We start from the raw sequence: 19,920 nt of genomic DNA, 5'->3' as shown, positions 1-19,920 counted from the left end.
TGGCAGGCAGAAACCTGCTGCTGGGGTTTGCCTGTTAAGGAATGTGAACAAAGCTGTCTGGCGGCAGCGCCCTCCTGGCCTGCATCTCTGGTGGCCTCCCTGCTGATGTAGGAAACCAGACGGTAAAAGGGACACAGATCTCAGCCTGCCGACCCCAGCATCCTTTTCTTACAAGTCTGTGCTGGAAATGACCATGGTAGCTTTTGTAAAATTGTTGCCTGTATTTACTTCAGACAGGATGTAGAGAGTGAGCTAGTTTAGTTATTCAGCTAGATGATTATAAAGTAGTAATCAAAATAGGGCCTTAGAAGTTATTTTTAAAACGTTTCTAAGAGTTTGCTTAGGGATCATATTGATGGACAGTATAGCATGACTTTTGAAATCTACCAGCCCTAAGTGGTTTCCAGCTAGACCACTTATTAGCTTGATGGAACCTGGAGAATTGTTTGACTTCTGAGCCTCAGTGTCCCCCCCCTTGAAATAGGAATGATACCTGGCTTTGCTGGTGGTTACACGGTATCCATGAGGCATTGATGGGCTAGCATAGGTCAAGTGCTTAGCCTAAACCTGGCACAGAGGAGGGGCAGATATTGGCTGCTGTCATCATTCCATTCAAATGGTACTCATTCCATTCACACCATGAGCTCTGGAACGAAATGGATATTGCACATTTTAATGGAAGGACTGAAATCCTCTGCACCACCAAAAGTTCTAGAGAGGACAAAGCATTACTCCCTCCTGTTATGCAGCCTTTACTCTGCCTTTGCGGCTCCAGTGAGGGCTAGTTGTGCTGGAGCACGTCCACCAGGGAAGAGGTGAGGGTGGAGTGTTGGTGAAGGCATAGACCCTCGTGTAGTTCTCTGCTGCCCCAGGCCACATCCTCCCACCAAGGTATCAGGTGGCAAGTGGGCCCACAACGTGGGGACTCAGTGCTTAGTTTTGGAGAACACAAAAGTGCGACTACTTGGAAGCTTCTCTTTTAGGTAGAAGGAGATGTAAGAACCCGATCAGTGGCCTTCTGTTTGTAATAATCACGAATGGTGAGTTGCCTGGGTCAGGTGAATCTTGGAAGAGGGTGTCTGTATAGAGTTTGGCTTCCATTTACAGATAAGCCACTTGTATTGGAGGAGTTCCCACCAGGGGGGTGGCTGCCCTCCTTGAATCTCGTTGAGTGGAAAGTTGCCTACCGTGACCGGAGCGCTGAATTAGAGCAGAAACCTTCATTCGGCCATTTCTTGTTGATTTCATCACTTCACCTGTGGAGTGTAAATTCACTGACACAGCCTTTTTTTGGAGGGCAGCCTGGCAATCATTTAAACTTCAAAATATCTTTTGATCCAGCATTTCCATTTCTAAGGTCGTAAGCTATGGAATTACTTACAGAAAAAGGGTGCAAAGATATGTATTAAAAAAAATTCTTGGCCAGGCACAGTGGCTGACATCTGTAATCCCAGCACTTTGGGAGGCCGAGGAGGGTGGATCGCCTGAGGTCAGGAGTTCGAGACCAGCCTGACCAACATGGCGAAACCCTGTCTCTACTAAAAATACAAAAATTAGCTGGGCGTGGTGGTGCACGTCTGTAATTCCAGCTACTTGGGAGGATGAGGCGGGAGAATTGCTTGAACCCGGGAGGCAGAGGTTGCAGTGAGCCGAGATCATGCCACTGCACTTTAGCCTGAGTGACAGAGCGAGACTCCATCTCGAAAAAAAAGAAAAAAAAAAAGTTCTTATTGTAGGTCGGGCGCAGTGGCTCACGCCTGTAATCCCAGCACTTTAGGAGGCTGAACTGAGCAGATCACATGAGGTCAGGAGTTCAAGACTGGCCTGGCCAACATGTTGAAACCCCGTCTCTACTAAAAATACAAAAATTAGCCAGGCGTGGTGCTGCATAACTGTAATCCCAGATATTCGGGAGACTGAGGCAGGAGAATCGCTTGAACCTGGGAGACAGAGATTGCAGTGAGCTGAGATCATGCCACTGCACTGCAGCCTGGGCGGCAGAATGAGACTCCATCTAAAAAAAAAAAAAAAGCCAAAAAATTCTTATTGCAGTTGTATCTGTAAGGGGGATAAAAAACCCATATGAGAGACTGGTTAAATTATGACCTGTTTAGTTGTGTTGTGTGCTCATTAAAAGCAAAAGGAAGATCCGTTTCTATGCTGATGAAAAGATGTTCAGATGCATGAAGTAAAAAAGTCATAGAGCTTTATGTATGGGGTCACTCCACTTCTGTTAGAAAAATACTGTATTCCTGCAGTGTAAAACTCTGCTGGTTAAAAACAAACAAAACTGTATTAACAGGTATAGAAAAGTCTGCTTAGAGTTTCTCTCTGGATGATGAGATCATGATGTTCTGTGTTACCTAGTTTTATTTATAAGTTTATTTTTACTATGAGCATGTATTTCTTTTATACACTCAGAGAAGGTTAAAAAGTCAGCCCTCTGAGTAGGTATGGGCTGTGGGTCTGGGGTAAGGGGCACAACCCCTTCATTCCAGTGATTGAATTTCCCTATTGGCAAATCCTTCATTTGCATTGTTTACAGTGAGCTTTTAGTTTTTGCAGACAGAAGGCTCTACAAGAAGGCAGAAAAGTTTCATTTTTAAAAAAGAAAGGCCAGGCGAGGTGGCTCACGCCTGTAGTCCCACCTACTCAGAAGGCCGAGGTGAGAGGATTGCTTGAGGCCGGGAAGCAGAGGTTGCATTGAGCCAAGTTTACCCCACTACACTACAGCCTGGGTGATAGAGTGAGACCCCCCGTCTCAAAAAAAAGAAAAAGAAAAAGTCAGAGGACTGTCTTGTGCTAATTTTAAATGTCAGTGACTAGAACTTAAGCATGGTTTGTTTTCTTATTAGTTTTTGCCAGCATAAGAATCTACTGGGGAAAGTCGTATTTTTATTGGCCAGAGGAGGTCTGCTTCCTGTGAGCAGCTGAACAGCTGTGGCTCCTGAGAACGCAGAGACCTGGCCAGCGCACTCTGTGCGGTGCCTGACCCCACTGCCCTGCCTTTGTCTAGTTCCAGTGCGACGGCCTCTCAGCTGCCGGAGTCGCTGCCGCAGCCGGGTTTGCAGAAATCTGTCTCCAATTTGCAGAAACCGACACAGTCAATCAGTCAGGAGGTAGGTGCTGGGACCCCATCCCGACTGTTTCCTGGGCATGGTAGCCCCTAAATCTCTTTGTTGCTGGGGGATGGAAGGAGTTGCTACTGAGAAGTGTGGTTGTGCATGACCTGTCTATTCCAGAGGCACACCCGATGAGTGACTTTAGAAAACCATCATGGGAAACTGTCAAGGTCACTGGTTAAGAAATTTAATCTGCAACTTTTAGAAGAAGACCTCAGATACAGACTAGGATACAGGCACTTACTTTGGTTCCTCTTGATTTACCGTGAGGCAGGGTCACTCAGGCTGGATTGCAGACTAGTTCAGGGTGAAGCTCCATGGAAGCGTCACGTGAGCTCCATGGAAGCTTGGGTCACAGGAAGACAAAAAGTGGCAGGTCACAAAAAGGTTCACTGGCCAGGTGAGTTTGAAAAACAAAACGAAGCGAGCTCCTTTACCATGGTACTTCTCAGTGCCTTTCATATGCTAATACCTAATGTGACTCTCTGAGAAGAGGATATAATGGGCAGCAGTCCCTGAATTTATTTGTCCCAGGAAACATTTCTTTACCGAATTTCTCTAGGGACTAATGTCTCTCAGAACACGCTTTGGGAAATACGAAGCTACAATCCTTTATTTGTTGATATGTTTTAAGTGTTTTTCTAAGCAGAAAGTAATGATTTCACCAAGCAAGAGCTCATAACACACTCAGTCCATCAGAGCCTGGCTACAGGTTTCCAGAGATTGGCAGGAGAATATACTTAGCCAGAACTAGAAATCTAGATGAGAAGTCTATGAATTTTTTAGAAGACTAAAAGTAGACATAGATATATTCACCAGCTCTCTTGATAGCGGGAATGAACATATTTTGGTTTTGCTTTGCTGCATGGGCAATATAAGGTCTCAAATGTCATCCCCTCTCTGCTTTAACCATACTCAGGGAAGTCTGTGGCTTTGCCAGGGCACCCTCTCCCCACCTAACACTGAACCGTGCTTTTAAAATTAAAGACAAGAAAAGAGGTCTATAATCATGCAAGACGCCCTTTTCCTTGGCCTAAATCCACTGGGACCCATAGGCTAGTCAGAGTATTTAGAGTTGAGTTCCTTTCTGTTTCCCAGAATTTGAAAGAAAAGGAGTGAGCTGATAGAGCTGAGAGATCAGATTTGCCTCTGAAGCCTGTTCAAGATGTATGTGCTCAGACCCCACCACTGGGGCCTGTGGGTGAGGTCCTGGGCATCTATTTGAATGAACTGCTGAAGGGGAGCACTATGCCAAGGAAGGGGAACCCATCCTGGCACTGGCACAGGGGTCACCTTATCCAGTGCTCAGTGCTTCTTTGCTGCTACCTGGTTTTCTCTCATATGTGAGGGGCAGGTAAGAAGAAGTGCCCAGTGTTGTGCGAGTTTTAGAACATCTACCAGTAAGTGGGGAAGTTTCACAAAGCAGCAGCTTTGTTTTGTGTATTTTCACCTTCAGTTAGAAGAGGAAGGCTGTGAGATGAGTGTTAGTTGAGTGGAAAAGACGGGTGAGCTTAGTGGTTAGAGACTCGAAAGGGCACTGGACATAGGCAGGCTGGAGACTGGTCCTGGTCCTGCTGTTCTGCGTCTGACTCAGTCACTCTTCTCTGAGCCTCAGTGGGGGATGTGACTAGAGCCTTCCCAGGGTGTGGTGAGCATTCAGTCAGGCTGGGTGTGCTTCGCATAATGCTGACTTTGGCGAGTTTTCAGCAGAGGTGACCTCGTAGGGTTCTCAGGAGGGGAGCTGTGCCTTGTAGAGTCACAGTCACTACAGAAAGTGCTGCAGCCAGCCCACCCAGCTCAAGATCTGGCATGTTGGCCTTCCTTTGTTCACGTTCCTCATTAGCAGCTGCGCAGTTTTAAAGACACATGCCGGAACTGGGCCTTAGTCTTTGTCTCTGGAGCAAAATAAAGTAGCTCTATGTGGACACGGGAGGTTCCAGAGCACCGAATGGAGAGAAACAGGTTTGGGTCCTGGCTTTGCTGTGTCACTGTCTGTGTGACTTGAAGCTGGTCACTCCCCAAATCCTGCTCCTTGTCTGTAGAGTGGGCCTGGCATTTTCTCGTCCCTGGGACCGCTGTGTGGAGTGTGCGTTACAGGGAAGGTTCAGGGCTTTGCTGCTGCTCAGAAAGTGGTGGTGGATGGATCCGTATAGGGTTTGAATCTAAGGTGCTGGCCTCTCAGCACCTTGTTGTAATAGGCTGTTATTGTACAGTGGAATAAGGGAGCTGGCCCTCTTCTGATTCTCTTCCTTCTTTCAGAATACAAATTCAGTGCCAGGTGGACCAAAGTCATGGGCACAGCTGAATGGAAAGCCAGTAGGACACGAAGGTGGTAAGTGCGCACGTGTGTGTGTTGTTTGGGGACGCTGGGGAGGGGGAGGTGAATGCCTTTTCCAGAATGTCTGGTTGGGTCTAGGCACCCAGAAGCTTTGAGGACTCTCTTCCACAAAGAGGTACCGTCTGTGGAGCCCTTGCCTGTGCACAGCGGGTGCTGACTCTGTAGAGGTGCCAGCTCTTTGGTTTCTTTGGATGTGTGCTCTTGCTGAGACAGAGGAGTGCTGACTGGGCTGTGCTGCTGGTGATTTTTGATGATAGCTTGAATGTTTCTAGCATACTGTGCTTCAGACCAAACTAGGCAGCAGCTCTGAGTGGGAAGGAGAGTGGTCGTGGTGTGGGCAGACGATTCAAAGGAATGTACTGGGGAAAGCCCACAATTCACTTTCTCCTGTAAAGCAGCACTGGCTGCCCTTTATTACCCTTTGCCACAATCCTGATATCGCCTTCTGCTTCCTGCACTACCCCTGCCAGCCAAGGCTTCACCAGACTTGGTCTTTAGTAGCCTGTATTAGAAAACCAGCTGCACATCCTTCGTTACCTGAACCTCACCCCCAGCCTGCCATGCCTAGGAGGTCCTGCCCCTTATGGGTTGAAATCCCTGTGCTCAAAGGCTCTTCCCTCAGTCTCCAACGGGAAATGACCGATCAATGTGCCAATTGGATTTCAGTGCCCCAGCTTCTCCCAAGGGGCTGAGGGTACAGATCGAGTGCCAGCAGGAGCGCAGTGGCACAATTATAGCCCATTGCAGCCTCGATCTCCCGGGCTCAAGCAATCCTCCCACCTCAGCTTCCTGAGTAGCTGGGACTACAGGTGTGTACCACGACATCTGGCTGATTTTTTTTTTTTCTTTCCATTCTGAGTAGAGACAAGATCTCACTATGTTGCCCAGGCTGGTCTCAAACTCCTAGGCTCAAGAGATCCTCCCACTTCAGCCTCCCAAGTAGCTGGGGCTGGGATCACAGGCGCATGCACCACCACGCCTGGCTTATTGATTAATTGATTGACTGAGTGATTGATTGATTGCGACGAGATCTCACTATGTTGCTCAGGCTGGTCTCCAACTCCTGGGCTCAAATGATCCTCCTACCTTGGCCTCCCAGAGTGCTGGGATTACAAACGTAAGCCACCGTGCCTGACCTCAAAAGGGTCTTTGAAGATGCTTTATGAAGAGCATTCACTGGACTTGTAACTGGTTCTTTGGCTTTCCATATCTTATATTTCTGTAAGGTTAGAATTTTTTGTTTTGTTTTTGTTTTTTTTGAGACAGAGTCTTGCTTTGTCACACAGGCTGGAGTGCAGTGGCACAATAGCTCACTGCAACCTCCATAAAGTTAGAATTTTTAAAAGTAGATAGAATATATTAATTTTTATTTAAAAATAACTACAAAAATTAAAAGAAAAACTTCTGTATAAATTGGCCCAACTCCTATGGAAGCCAGTTTGGCGCTGCCTGGCAAAATAATAACACATAATACCCTTTGACCTAGCAAGTGCACCCTGAGGAAATTGCTCTACAAATTATACTTGCCCGTGTGTGAAATGACTTGCGCATAAGATTATTCACTGCAACATTATAATAGCAAAAGATTGCAAACAGTCCCTTGAAATGCCTGTAAAATTATGGTACTTTAATGAAATGTGATTTGGCTATAAAGAAAAAAAGCAGAAGTTTTCTATTGATTTGGCAAGATCTCCAGGTGAAAAAAAGTACAGAATGGTATGTATAGTATCCTAACCATTTGTGTAAAAAATGGGGGTGAGGGCTGGACATGGTGACTCACACCTGTAATCCCAGGACTTTGGGAGGCCGAGGCAGAAGGATTGCTTGAGTCCGGTAGTTCGAGACCAGCCTGGGCAATATGGTGAAACCCTGTCTCTACAAGAAATACAAAAAATCAGCCAAGTGTGGTGGCAGACACCTGTAGTCCCAGCTACTTGGGAGGCTTGAGGCAGGAGAATCACCTGAGCACCAGAGGTGGAGGCTGCAGTGAGCTGTGGTCACACTCCTGGACACCAACCTGGGTGACAGAGCAAGACCCTGTCTTAAAGGACAAAACAAAAAAATGGGAGTGAGAAAAAATACACTTCTAAAAAATGTTGTATATTCATGTTTTAAAAGCCACCCATCTGTATACTGATGTATATGTGTTTAAAAATCTCCAGAAGGTAACAGAAAACTGCCAGTTTTTTGAGGGAGTCAGAAGGGGGCAAATGGGCATAGGGGTGAGAGGAAGGCTTCTGTGTCTACCTTTACATGGTGTTCACTTCTGAACCATGTCACTGTGTTACCTATAAAAAATGTAGGTAATGTAACTGTATCACAATAAAGCTTGATGGAGAAAATAATTTTAAACTGGACGTGGTGGCACACACCTGTTATCCCAGCTACTTGGAAGGCCAAGGTGAGAGGATTGGTTGAGCCCAGGAGTTTAAGTCCAGCCTGAAAAACATAGCAAGACCCTTTCTCTACACAAAATTTAAAAAAAGAAAGAAAATAATTGCAGGCAGAAACCTGCCAGCCCACAGAATCGACACACTGGGCAGGGTGGGGGCCAAGTGTAAAAGTCAGTTTCAGTTCCCCCTCTCGTGCTAGAGTCATGCATCTGTGACACTGTCAGGAGTGTGGGGATTTGAGGGTGTTGCCCACAAGTGTTTTCATGACTCTTTTGAATTCAAAAGGACTTTTCCTGAATTGATAGACTCAGTTGATAGGTCACCTGAAACAGACCCAGGAGACCTGATTGCATGTTTGGGCAGAGGTCAGAGGCTCAGATACCAGCTGCTGCCCCACCAGTGGCTCAGCCTGTGACCTTGGAAGAAGCCCCCTGACTTTCCTGCCTCAGTTTCTCATGGCAGAGAACAGATGGCAGGTGAACATCATAAAACATTGGGACCTTATGAATACTGGTATTTTGGTGTGAGATTTTTTTTTCCTACCCTTTATCCTTATTAAGATTAATTCATGCTTACAATAATATATTCATGATTCTCGAAGCAGAAGAAAGAGATGGAACAGCAATATTGGACAGGTGCTGGTTTTTTTCCTAATTTCAAATCTACTTTTTTTTTTTTTTTTTTAAGGCAGGGTTTCATTCTGTTGCCCAGGCTGGAGTGCAATAGTGCAGTTTTGGCTCACTATAGCTTCAGTCTTCTGGGCTCAAGCAATCTTCCCGCCTCAGCCTCCCAAGTAGATGGGACTACAGGCATGCACCACCATGCCCGGCTAATTTTTGTGATTTTTGTAGAGATGGGGTTTCATCATGTTGTCCAGGCTGGTGATACTGTATTTTAAAAATACAGTTTTTATTTGATTCTTGCCAGTGACCTTCTACCATAATGAAGCGACTCTGAGTCAGAGCCCCCTTCACAGAGCACTGGAGCTCCTTCATGACACTTAGAGTCCATCTCTGGCTGGTCATTGGTGAATGGTGTCCAGTCTTACCATCAGGTTTATTTGACCCTGGACCTTTTTACTAAGGGAGTGGCAAGTGAATTGCTGCCACGTGCTTGTGTGGTGATCCAGCCGCGCCTTTCCGGCACAGTCAGCTTTAGTGAACAGGCCCGTGGATCAGTGGTGCTAAGAATAATTTAAACTACTCAGGGGAAGATTTGGGTTTAGCTGTATAGGGAACAAGGCATTCCACAGGGGGCCATTTGTTGTGTGGTGTCGCCACTGTTCCTAGATTGCTTCTGTCTGGAGTGTGCTGCATATTCCAGATCAAAAGACATGTGCCATTTTTAATCTGTTCATCCAAAAATGGTGGTAGAACCTCTGTGCTAAGTTCTCTGTGTAAGGGAACAACATTAGGAAAGGCTTCTTCTCTAAAGCAGGTTGTAATGTCAAGGAATGAATGAAAGAATGAAGAAATAAACTGTTCCCAGGATTATAAGAGTGAAATGTTTGGCCTTGTAGGGCTCAAGGAACTTAGTACAAAATGCGGAAGGACAGGTGAATGAGGAGTTACTCATGTGTATAAATCTAATTTCCACCTGATCTTACCACATTTGATGGTAGAAAGCAGCATTTGTTTATTTTATTTTATTTATTTTATTTAATTTTATTTTTATTTTTATTTTTTTTGAGACGGAATCTCGCTCTGTTGCCCAGGCTGGAGTACAGTGGCACGATCTCGGCTCACTGCAAGCTCCATCTCCTGGGTTCACGCCATTCTCCTGCCTCAGCCTCCCGAGTAGCTGGGACTACAGGCGCCCGCCACCACGCCTGGCTAATTTTTTTTTGTATTTTTAGTATAGATGGGGTTTCACCATGTTAGCCAGGATGGTCCTGATCTCCTGACCTCATGATCTGCCCGCGTCGGCCTCCCAAAGTGCTGGGATTACAGGCATGAGCCACCGCGCCTGGCCTGTTTTTTTATTTTTAGAGAGAGGATCTCACTTTGTCACCCAGACTGGAGTGCACTGGCACGTTTTCAGCTCACTGCAACCTCCACCTCCCGGGCTCAAGTGATCCTCCCACCCCAGCCTCCTGAGTAGTTGGGACTACAGGCGCCCGCCACCACACTAATTTTTTGTATTTTTTGGTAGAGACAGGGTTTTGCCATGTTGCCCAGGCCGGTCTTGAACTCCTGAGTTCAAGTGATCCACCCACCTTGGCCTCCCAAAGTGCTAGGATTACAGGTGTGAGCCACTGTGCCAGGCAAAAGCAGCGTCTTAATCCTTTTGGGGTGGCCTGGGGCAGGGATGGCAGCACACTCTGTAGGTGTTGCCTCCACAGGAAAGCAGTTGCCTTCTTGGCCTCCCCTGGGCTGATTTTATAGGAGGCTGTGCTTGTCTGTGGCCCCAGGCAGTCAGAAGAACCTTCCCTGCTGGGGCAGGCTGTGGCCTGGAGCGGCTGTGGTGTCTTACCTCTTTCCCTTTGTAAGCAGGCACTGGTCCTTGCAGGTCAGCTGGGAAGGGGCATGATGCTGTCAGCAGCAGTCTCCCTTGCCACCCTCAGTGCCCTCGTGGCATCTGCCAGCACAGAGCACCCTTGTGACAAGGCTCCCTTCAAAAGCCCACTTCCAGGCGACATGGCTTTCAAGGTGTGGAGCTGGGAAGCAGACGACTGTTGACTCCATCTCACTTCCTCCATGTCTACCCCGTCTTCTTGACAGGTTTAAGGGGCTCAAGCCGACTGTTATCCTTCTCTCCCGAGGAATTTCCGACGCTGAAAGCAGCTGGAGGGCAGGACAAGGCTGGCAAAGAAAAGGGCGTCTTAGATCTGTCGTATGGGCCAGGACCAAGCCTCCGCCCTCAGAGTAAGTGACTGCAGCCTCTGGGCACTCGATGGAGTAACAGAACTTCCTCCTCTCATCTCTCTGCACTCCTAAAAGGGTGCTGATGCCACTGGGGTCTCCGGTTCGAGCTGGAAACGTGGCTCTTTGACTCGCCACGTGATCTGTGCATCCATTGGACTTGCTGCCTAGGCCATTGGATTGGGCCTTGGGGCTTTTTTTGCCTCTTGGGTTGGGCCAGGCCTGTCCCCTCCCCCTCTGTCATCCAGTTGTTAATTTTGCTGTGCCTGGTGGCTGTGGCAAGGATGGACAAAGGACCAATTAACTTAGGTCCCCGGTTCAAGAGCTTGTTTTCTAAAGCTCCCAATCCTAGCTACATCTAGTCGGAATCACTGGGGAGTTTGTGAATGAGTCTGATTTCCAGTCCTCCCCTCCCCCAGCCCAATTAGGACCTGTATTTTTAACCCATTCCTCTGGGGATTGTTACATAAATCAGCCTGGTACTGGTCTCTACTGGCCCCTCATCTTAGGTTGGGCCAGGGAAGTGGCAGGATTGTGTAGCACTTGCTGGAAATTTCTCCTTGGAAGCCGAGGGTGGCTGGAGGTTAAGGTGGTGTTTAGGATTGTGATTTTCCACGTGTTCTACTCAGGGATTTTGAAGTGGCTCATGTAGTCCAGGGGACTTGATCAGGTCTTAAATTGCGAGGCCTTTTGTTTGCTTGCCTTGATGTATCCCCAAGGCCTCTCCCATTCAAGTCATAAGTGATGTCCTGTAAGTCAGTGATCACTGTGGATGTGTCTTACTTAAACCAGCACTCACTGCCTTTCCAGTGGCCCACACAGGACTGGTTTATTTTGCTGCTTTTTTTTTTTTGAGATGGAGTTTCGCTCTTGTTGCCCAGGGTGGAGTGCAATGGTGCAATCTCTGCTCACTGCAACCTCCGCCTCCCGGGTTCAAGTGATTCTCCTGCCTCAGGCTCCCGAGTAGCTGGGATTACAGGCATGTGCCACCACGCCCAGCTAATTTTGTATTTTTAGTAGAGGCGGGTTTCTCCATGTTGGTCAGGCTGGCCTTGAACTCCTGACCTCAGGTGATCCGCCTGTCTCAGCCTCCCAAAGTGCTGGGATTACAGGCGTGAGCCACCGCGCCCAGCCTGTTTGCATCATTTTAAGGGACACGAATTATGTCTTTCTGGGGTTAATTAAGAGGAGCTGCCTTGTGGGACTATAAAAACGTAGACATAGAAGAAGCTTCTAAGCATCAGTTTAATCTCCTCATTGGAGAAGATGAGAAAACATGGACAGACCTTGGCTTGCCCCAAATCACACAGCAAAGGGGTTGAAGAGCTGGGATCAGACATGTCCTGGGTCTCTTTCCCTTAAGGGTCGTGTAACTCAGAGACCTTTGTGCTTCAACTTCTAACCAAAAGGTGACCGAAAACAGGGGTCTGTTGTCTCATTTGATTTCTTGTTGGCCTCTAATAATTTCCACCCGATCTTACCACATTTGGCAATAGAAAGCATCATTTTAAAAAGACAGGTCAGCAGGTTTCCGTCTGTGAGCTACGCAAGTGCCCCACACCTCCACTGGAAGGACAGCAGCTGCGCCTTGCCTGTCTTGTGGGCTGGGGGATCTTTATTAAAAGGTGCCACTGCTAAACAAAGCCTGAAACCACTGTGCCCGGAACTTGCTCCTGTTTTAATGTGTAGCCCAGTGCTGACCCTAAGTGGGCTGGTCAGTGTTTGTTGAAGGAATGACCCAAGGCTGGTTTCATCAGGGCCATCTTCATCTCTCTGGGTTGTGAGACTTGGGGAAGGGTGGTGATTGTTGCTTACTGATGAAGCCTTCTCTCTGTGTAGATCTCATTTTATATTTCACAGTCAGACTTCCCTCAGCAAGTTCATCCTCATTGGCCAGGGGTCTGCCCCAACCTTCCCTGACAGATTTAACAGTTCTTCACTTTTGGTGTTTTTTGTTTTTCATTTTATTTTTTTGGTGAAGGAGGGGGTCCCTTGACCTTCAGAACCTCATACGATCCCTCCTTCCCCCTCCTCTTCCCTCTCCCCTTTTGCCCCCTTTCAATTTCCAGATGTGACAAGCTGGAGGGAGGGCGGTGGGCGACACATAATTTCTGCCACGTCTCTGAGCACCTCCCCAACTGAGCTGGGCAGCAGGAACTCGAGTACGGGAGATGGAGCCCCCTCCTCGGCATGTACCAGCGATTCTAAGGACCCCTCTCTCCGCCTGGCTCAGCCTGTCCGAAAAGGGGCTTCACAGTTCATGGGAAATGTATACCACCCACCTACATACCATGACATGCTTCCTGCTTTTGTAAGTCTTCAGAGTGTACTTTTTTTTCCCCCCATGAAGTTGGATTGTGTCCAGCAGATAGGTCAAGTGGTTGAATGTCCCCCTTGGGGTCTCCTCTTGGCCCTGTTACCCTACTTCTGAGGCTTCCACTCGTTTTGCATTTTCTCTCCCTGCTTTTTAAATCTTCAGGGCCTCTGACTTCTTTCCCTGGTGATGTGGATATGATTTTAGCCTTTGGTTCTTTAGAAACAGGAGAGGCAGGTTTTCCCTGACATAGGTCCCCAAGTCTACTTACTGGCAGCAGGAATGAAATGGGGGAGATGGTGGTAGGATTAATTAGGAAACCCCATGACTTTCCTGTTTCTTTTTCCCATTTTCCACTTTATAAAACACATTCTGATTTAAGTGGAAATTGCAGTTTCAGCCATTACCAGCAAATCCTGTTCATTGATGTTATGTTTCAGATGTGTTCGCCGAAGTCATCAGAAAACCAGGGTACAGTGGAACGAGGCTCTTTTCCCCTTCCTCAGCTCCGCCTTGAACCTCGAGTTCCTTTTAGACAGTTCCAGATGAATGACCAAGACGGGTGAGTCCATTGCATTACAGTCACGTGTGTAGAGATGAGTGCGGTGGTGATTCTGGTCAAGATGAGGGGCTGATGAATAGAAGTGCTGTGTCTCCTGGAGACCACAGAGAACTTAACCAGCTCAGCGTGGCAGAGTGTGTGGGGTGGTGGCTGGGATTTGGAGCTGGATGACAGATTGAGTCATGATTTCAAGTGCCTGGTAGAGTTGAAGTTCTGGCACGTGTGTGTTGTTGCTGCCCTAGGCCTTAGCAACCAGCATGTAAAACTGCAGGACAAGGCAGAACTTCTTTCTGGGATGTACTCGTTTGCTCATTATATATTTCTTATAAAGGAACTGATAGAAATAATTAAATCAAACATGAACCTTTGCAGTGTGGAATTTATTTTTGGAAAGGTATTTGATTCTGCTTCCGTCTGTATACTGGACATGATTCCATCATCTTTTCTTTTATCAGAAAAGAAAACAGGCTGGGATTGTCTCGCCCACTCCGCCCACTAAGGCAGCTGGTGGAGCGGGCACCACGGCCCACCATTATCAATGCGGAAAACCTGAAGGGCCTTGACGATCTGGACGCCGATGCCGATGATGGCTGGGCAGGTGGGCAGAGAAGCATGGGTGGTTTAGACGGGCAGGACCAAAGTCCATCTGTGCTTACCAGGGATGGAAACCCCCTGGCACCACCATGTGTTTTCCCTTGGCAAGATAGGGATGAGGAGCCGGACAGGGAAGCAGCCCTGATGCCCTCCTTCCTCATTTACTCCCTGACTAGCGGTTCCTTCCTGGCCAAGCCATTAGCTTCTTTTGGTCTTTAGTCTTGATCTTAGAGTTTTGTTGTTAACTTTTTAAAAATTATTGATGATGCAAAATTTAAACAAAAAAGAAAATAGCTCCCAACCACTGATCACTCAGGTTCAATAAGTACCAATGTTCTGCCATTCAGTTTTTGTTTGTTTTAATTTAATTTTTTTCCAAGAGACAGGGTCTCAGCTACTCTGGGCATACTGCCTGTGGGTTAGCCCTACTCTGCAAGGAGCAGTAAAAAATATAAAGATAAAAAGGAAGGCTGGGCACGGTGGCTAATGCCTGTAATTCCTTTGGAAGGCTGAGGTGGGCAGATCACAAGATCAGGAGATCGAGACCATCCTGGCTAACATGGTGAAACCCTGTCTCTACTAAAAATACAAAAATTAGCCAGGCGTGGTGGCGCGTGCCTGTAGTCCCAGCTACTCAGGAGGCTGAGGCAGGAGAATCACTTGAATCTGGGAAGCAGAGGTTGCAGTGAGCCGAGATCGCACCACTGCACTCCAGCCTGGGCGACAGAGGGAGACACTGTCTCAAAAAAAAAAAAAAACAAAAAAAAAGGAAAGAGAAAGAGTCTGGCTCTGTTTCCCATTCTGGAGTGGAGTGGCTGTTTGCAGGGTCCATCATGGTGAGCTGCAGCCTCAAGCCTCAAACTCTTCCTCCTTCCTCAGCCTCCGGAGTAGCTGGAACTACACGCGGGTGCCACAAACCCAGCTTGTTCTGCCATTCTTATTCGTTTATCTCCACCCACTCCCCATCCCCCAACCTGATTATTTTCTTTTATAGTTCTTTTTATTTTCAAGTAGATTTAAATTATAGTGAAAGGCACCCATATCACATTTTACCTGTACAGTTTTACAAATGGATACGTGTATATCACACACATCCATATCCAGAGAAAGAGAGAACATTTCCCTCACCACCGCAGGCTTCCTCATTGCTTCTCCAGTGCTCTGCCCTGCCACCGCTCAAGGGCCTGCTGCTCTTCTGATTCACTTTACCCTAGATTAGTTTTGCCTAGTTAACAGACTTCAGATGAGTGGAGTCATACAATTTTTACTCTTGTATGGTTTTCATATTCATCAATGTTGTTTATATGCCAGTTGCTTTTAGTTGCTGAGATATGTTCCAGTGCATCAATATACTGTAATTTGTTTATTCATTCAAAAGCCCCACTATATACATCATACTTCTATTTCTCTTGGGTAAGTATCTAGAATTGTTGGGTCAAAGGGTAGACATAGGATTAAGTGTTTAAGACCTGTCCAAACCTTTTCCCCTGGTGTTTGTGCCATTTTACATTCCCAGCAGCAGTGTGTGAGAATTTGGTAGGTCTGGATCTTACATTTTGGTGTTCATCTTTTTTTTTTTTAAAGAGACAGGGTCTCACTTTGTTTCCTAGGTTGGAGTGCAGTGGTGTGATCAAAGCTCACTGCAGCCTTGAACATGTTTGTGTTTTTAATTTTAGTCATTCTAGTGGGTGTTTAGTGGTATCTCATTGTGCTTTTAATTTGCATTTTGCTGATGACTAATGATGATAAACACACTTTTATGTGCTATTTGACAGCTTATATATTGTCCTTTGTTTGGTATCTGAATTTTAAAAAATTGAGTGGTAGGGTACCAGCCCTGGATACAAATCCTTTGCAACTTTTATTTTGCAAATATATTTCCTTATTGCATTCTTTGTCTTAATTTTTTTTAAACACTGTTTTGGTGAGCAGAAGTTTGAATTTTGAAGTTTAATTTACAAATTTGGGTTTTTTTGTGGTTATTATTTTTGTGTCTTGTTTAAAAAAATGTTTGCTTCCCCTTGGTGGTAAAGATGTTCCTAGATGTTTTATAGTTTTAACTATTAATTTTAGGTCTTTGATCCACATTGGATTAATTTTTGTATATGGCATAAGATAGGAGTCAAGGTTTGTTTTTTCCCATACGGCCAATTCTCCACAACATTTGTTGATAAGACTTCACTTTCCCTATCGAATTGCTTTGGAACCTTTGCCAAAAGTCAATTGACTATAAAAGCATTGGTCTATTTCTGGACACTGTTCCATTGATCTAGTTGTTCCTCATGCCAGTACCACACTGTGGGTTTATAGTAAATCTTAAATTTCAGTAGTGTAAGTTTTCCAACTTTGTTCTTTTCCAAGATTGTTTCCACATAAATTTAGAATCAACCTGTCAGTATTTACAAAGGGCCTGCGGGCATTTTGGTTAGGATTATGTTGACTCTGTATCAACATAGATAAGTGACATCTTAAATTTTTTTTTTTTTTTTTCCGAGACAGAGTCTTGCTCTGTTGCCCAGGCTGGTGTTCAGTGGCATGATCTCGACTCATTGCAACCTCCGCCTCCCGGGTTCAAGTGATTATCTTGCCTCAGCCTCCCGAGTAGCTGGAATTATAGGCGCGCACCACATGCCCAACTAATTTTTGTATTTTTAGTAGAGACAGGGTTTCACCATGTTGGCCAGGCTGGTCTCGAACTCCTGACCTTGTGATCTGCCCACCTAGCATCCCAAAGTGCTGGGATTACAGGCATGAGCCACTGCACCCCACCTGACATCTTAACTTTGAAACTTGGTGGTGTTTTTTTTTTTTGGATATGGGGTCTCACTCTGCCACACAGGCTGGAGTGCAGTGGCATGATCTCAGCTCATTGCAACCTCTGCTTCCTGGGTTCAAGTGATTCTCATGTCTCAGCCTTCCAAGTAGCTGGGATTACAGGTGTGGGCCACTACGCCCTGCTAATTGTTGTATTTTTAGTAGAGACGAAGTTTCACCATGTTGGCCAGGCTGATCTCGAACTCCTGACCTCAGGTGATCGGTCCGCCTTGGCCTCCCAAAGTGCTGGGATTACAGGTATGAGCCACCATGTCCAGTCCTTAATTTTGAATCTTTAGGTCCAGGAACCTGGTGTATCTCTTTATTAGGGCTTTCATTTCTCTCAGCAGTGTCTTCCTTACAGTTTTCATGTAGAGGTCCTGAATGTCTTTTGTTAAATTTATTCTCAGGCATTTTACGGTTTTTTGATGCTATTAGAAATGACATTGATTTTTAAGAACAATTTCATTTTTTAAGGGTTTGCTGTCATTATATAGAAAATACAGCTGAGGCCGGGCGCAGTGGCTCACGCCTGTAATCCCACCACTTTGGGAGGCTGAGGTGGGTGGATCACAAGATCAGGAGATCGAGACCATCCTGGCTAACATGGTGAAACCCCGTCTCTGCTAAAAATACAAAAAATTAGCCGGGCGTGTTGGCACGCGCCTGTAGTCCCAGCTACTTGGGAGGCTGAGGCAGGAGAATTGCTTGAACTCGGGAGGCGGAGGTTGCAATGAGCCAGGATCGCGCCACTGCACTCCAGCCTGGGTGATAGAGCGAGACTCCGTCTCAAAAAAAAAAGAAAATACAGTTGATTTTTTTGTGTTCACTGGTACCAGACACTTTGTTGAATATACATTAGTTTTACTAGTTTTTGTTGATTTCTTAGAGTTTTCTACATAAACCCTTATGTAGTTTGTAAATAAGGAGTTTTACATTGTCTTTTTCAGATTACGTGCCTTTTATTTATTTATTTATTTATTTGTATTTTGCCTTATTGCACTGTGGTATACTTCTAGTATAATATTAACCTCAAGTTCTTTCTGGTCTTAGGAAGAAAATGTTTCATGTGTCAGCATGAAGTGTCAGCTGTGGGTTTTTCAGAGATGCTGTTTATCAGGTTGAGGATGTGTTGCCTTCTGTGTCTAGTTTGCTGAGCCTTTGGGTTTTTTGTTTTTGTAAATTATGGGTATTGCATTGTGTTCAATGATTTCCTACATCTGTGTTCATATTATTTTTCTCCTTTATTTTGATAATAGATTGCATTTTTTTTAATGCTAAACCAACCTTGCATTCTTAGAATAAACCCTCCCTCTTTGTATGCCTAGACTCAATTTGTTAATATGTTTTAAAGTTCTGTCATGAGGGATATTAGTTTGTAATTTTCTGTTCTTTTAATGTCTTTGTCAGGTTTTGGTATCAAGTTATGCTGGGCTTATAAAATGAGTTTTGGAGTGTTCTTCTCTACTTTCCTAAAGAATAAGATTGGTATTTTTGTAAGATCAGTATTATATATTTTTCTTTTTCTTTCTTTTTTGAGACAGGGTCTCTCACTTTGTCACCCAGGCTGAGTGCACTGCTGCAATAATGGCTCAACGCAGCCTCAAACTCCTGGGCTCAAGTGATCCTCCTGCCTCACCTTCTGAGTGGCTGGGGTTACAAGTTTGGGCCACTGTGCCTGGCCAGTATTACTTTACCAGTGAAACAATTTTGCCCCTGGAGTTTTCATTGTGGAAATGTTTTCAGTAATTTATTTTATTTGATTAGTTATGAGACTGTGCAGTTTCCCTATGTCATTTCATGTGAGTTTTTCGGTAAGTTGTGTTTTTTGAGGAATTTGTTCATTTCTTTTGAGTTGTTGAAATTATTAACATAAGGTTGTTGAAAATATATTACATTATCCTTTTGATGTTTGTAGGATCTGTAGTGATATCTTTTAATTCCTGATAATTTGTATATTTCTTTTTCTTCATTTCTGCCAAGGAATTGAATTGTTAGTTTTATTAATCTTTACGAAGCAGCAGCTTTTAGCATTGTTCATTTTCTCCATTGTTTGACTTGTTTTCTGTATCTATTTTAAATGATTTTTTAAATCATTGAGGCAATTTTTTATTACGGGGACATTTCTAGATTGCTAATTTAGTTGTCTTACAGCCAGAGAGCACATTCTGTATGATTTCAATTGTTTTCAAGTTAGTAAGACTTGTTTTATGACTAGGATATGATCTGTCTTGGAGAATATTTCAGGTGCCCTTTGAAAAGTATATATTCTACAGTTGTTGTTCGGTGTCATGTTTTGTATGTTCCAACTTAGTCAAGGTGGTTGATGGTGGCATTCAGATCTTATTGTATATTTACTGATATTTTTGTCTGCTTCTATGAGTTAAGGAAAGTGAGATGTTAAACTCCAATTATGGATTTATCTGTTCCTCCCTTTAATACTGTTGGTTTCTGCTTCATTTATTTTGAAGCTGCTATTAGGCATACACACATTTATAGTTTCTATGCCTTTCTGGTGTGTTTCCACATTTCCCTCCTTATCTCTAGTAGTCTATTATCTTGCAGTCTGTTTTGTCCTGTGTTCATACCATTGCTCTGACTTATTGTTTTCAGCGAAAATCTTTTTCCATTCTTTTCCTTTAAGCTCCTTTATGTTTGTATTTAAAGTGATTATTTAGTAGACAGCACGTAATTGCAACTTGCTTTTTCAGTTCCTAACTCTGCCTTTTAATTAGATTGAGTTTTTGTTGTTACCTTTTAAATTTTTTTAATTTTAATTTAATTTATTTTTTCTAGAGTTGGGGTCTTGCTCTGTTGCCCAGGCTGGTCTTAAACTCCTGGGCTCAAGCAATCCTCCCACCTTAGTCTCCTGTGTAGCCAGAACTGCAGGCATACATCATGGTGCTTAGTTAGCCTTGTGTT

At 45.1% G+C, this 19,920-nt stretch overlaps 1 protein-coding gene across 25 annotated transcripts in view; it reads left to right on the top strand.

Moving 5' to 3' along the window:
* PRRC2B (proline rich coiled-coil 2B) overlaps positions 1 to 19,920 on the top strand; it is a 128,458-nt gene that overhangs the window by 61,821 nt on the left and 46,717 nt on the right. For all 25 annotated transcript variants that reach the window (XM_055117556.2, XM_055117558.2, XM_055117555.2 and 22 more), the window contains 6 exons: positions 3,017 to 3,119; positions 5,382 to 5,454; positions 10,574 to 10,717; positions 12,784 to 13,025; positions 13,469 to 13,590; positions 14,046 to 14,188. In XM_055117556.2, coding sequence (XP_054973531.1) covers positions 3,017 to 3,119; positions 5,382 to 5,454; positions 10,574 to 10,717; positions 12,784 to 13,025; positions 13,469 to 13,590; positions 14,046 to 14,188 — 827 coding nt within the window. The remainder of the gene's footprint in view (positions 1 to 3,016; positions 3,120 to 5,381; positions 5,455 to 10,573; positions 10,718 to 12,783; positions 13,026 to 13,468; positions 13,591 to 14,045; positions 14,189 to 19,920) is intronic.

The sequence above is a fragment of the Pan paniscus genome, chromosome 11 (genome assembly GCF_029289425.2).
Source record: "Pan paniscus chromosome 11, NHGRI_mPanPan1-v2.0_pri, whole genome shotgun sequence".
Taxonomy (NCBI): Eukaryota; Metazoa; Chordata; class Mammalia; order Primates; family Hominidae; genus Pan; species Pan paniscus.
The sequence above is the reverse complement of the archived record's forward strand: the minus strand, read 5'-3'. Positions and strand labels throughout refer to the sequence as shown.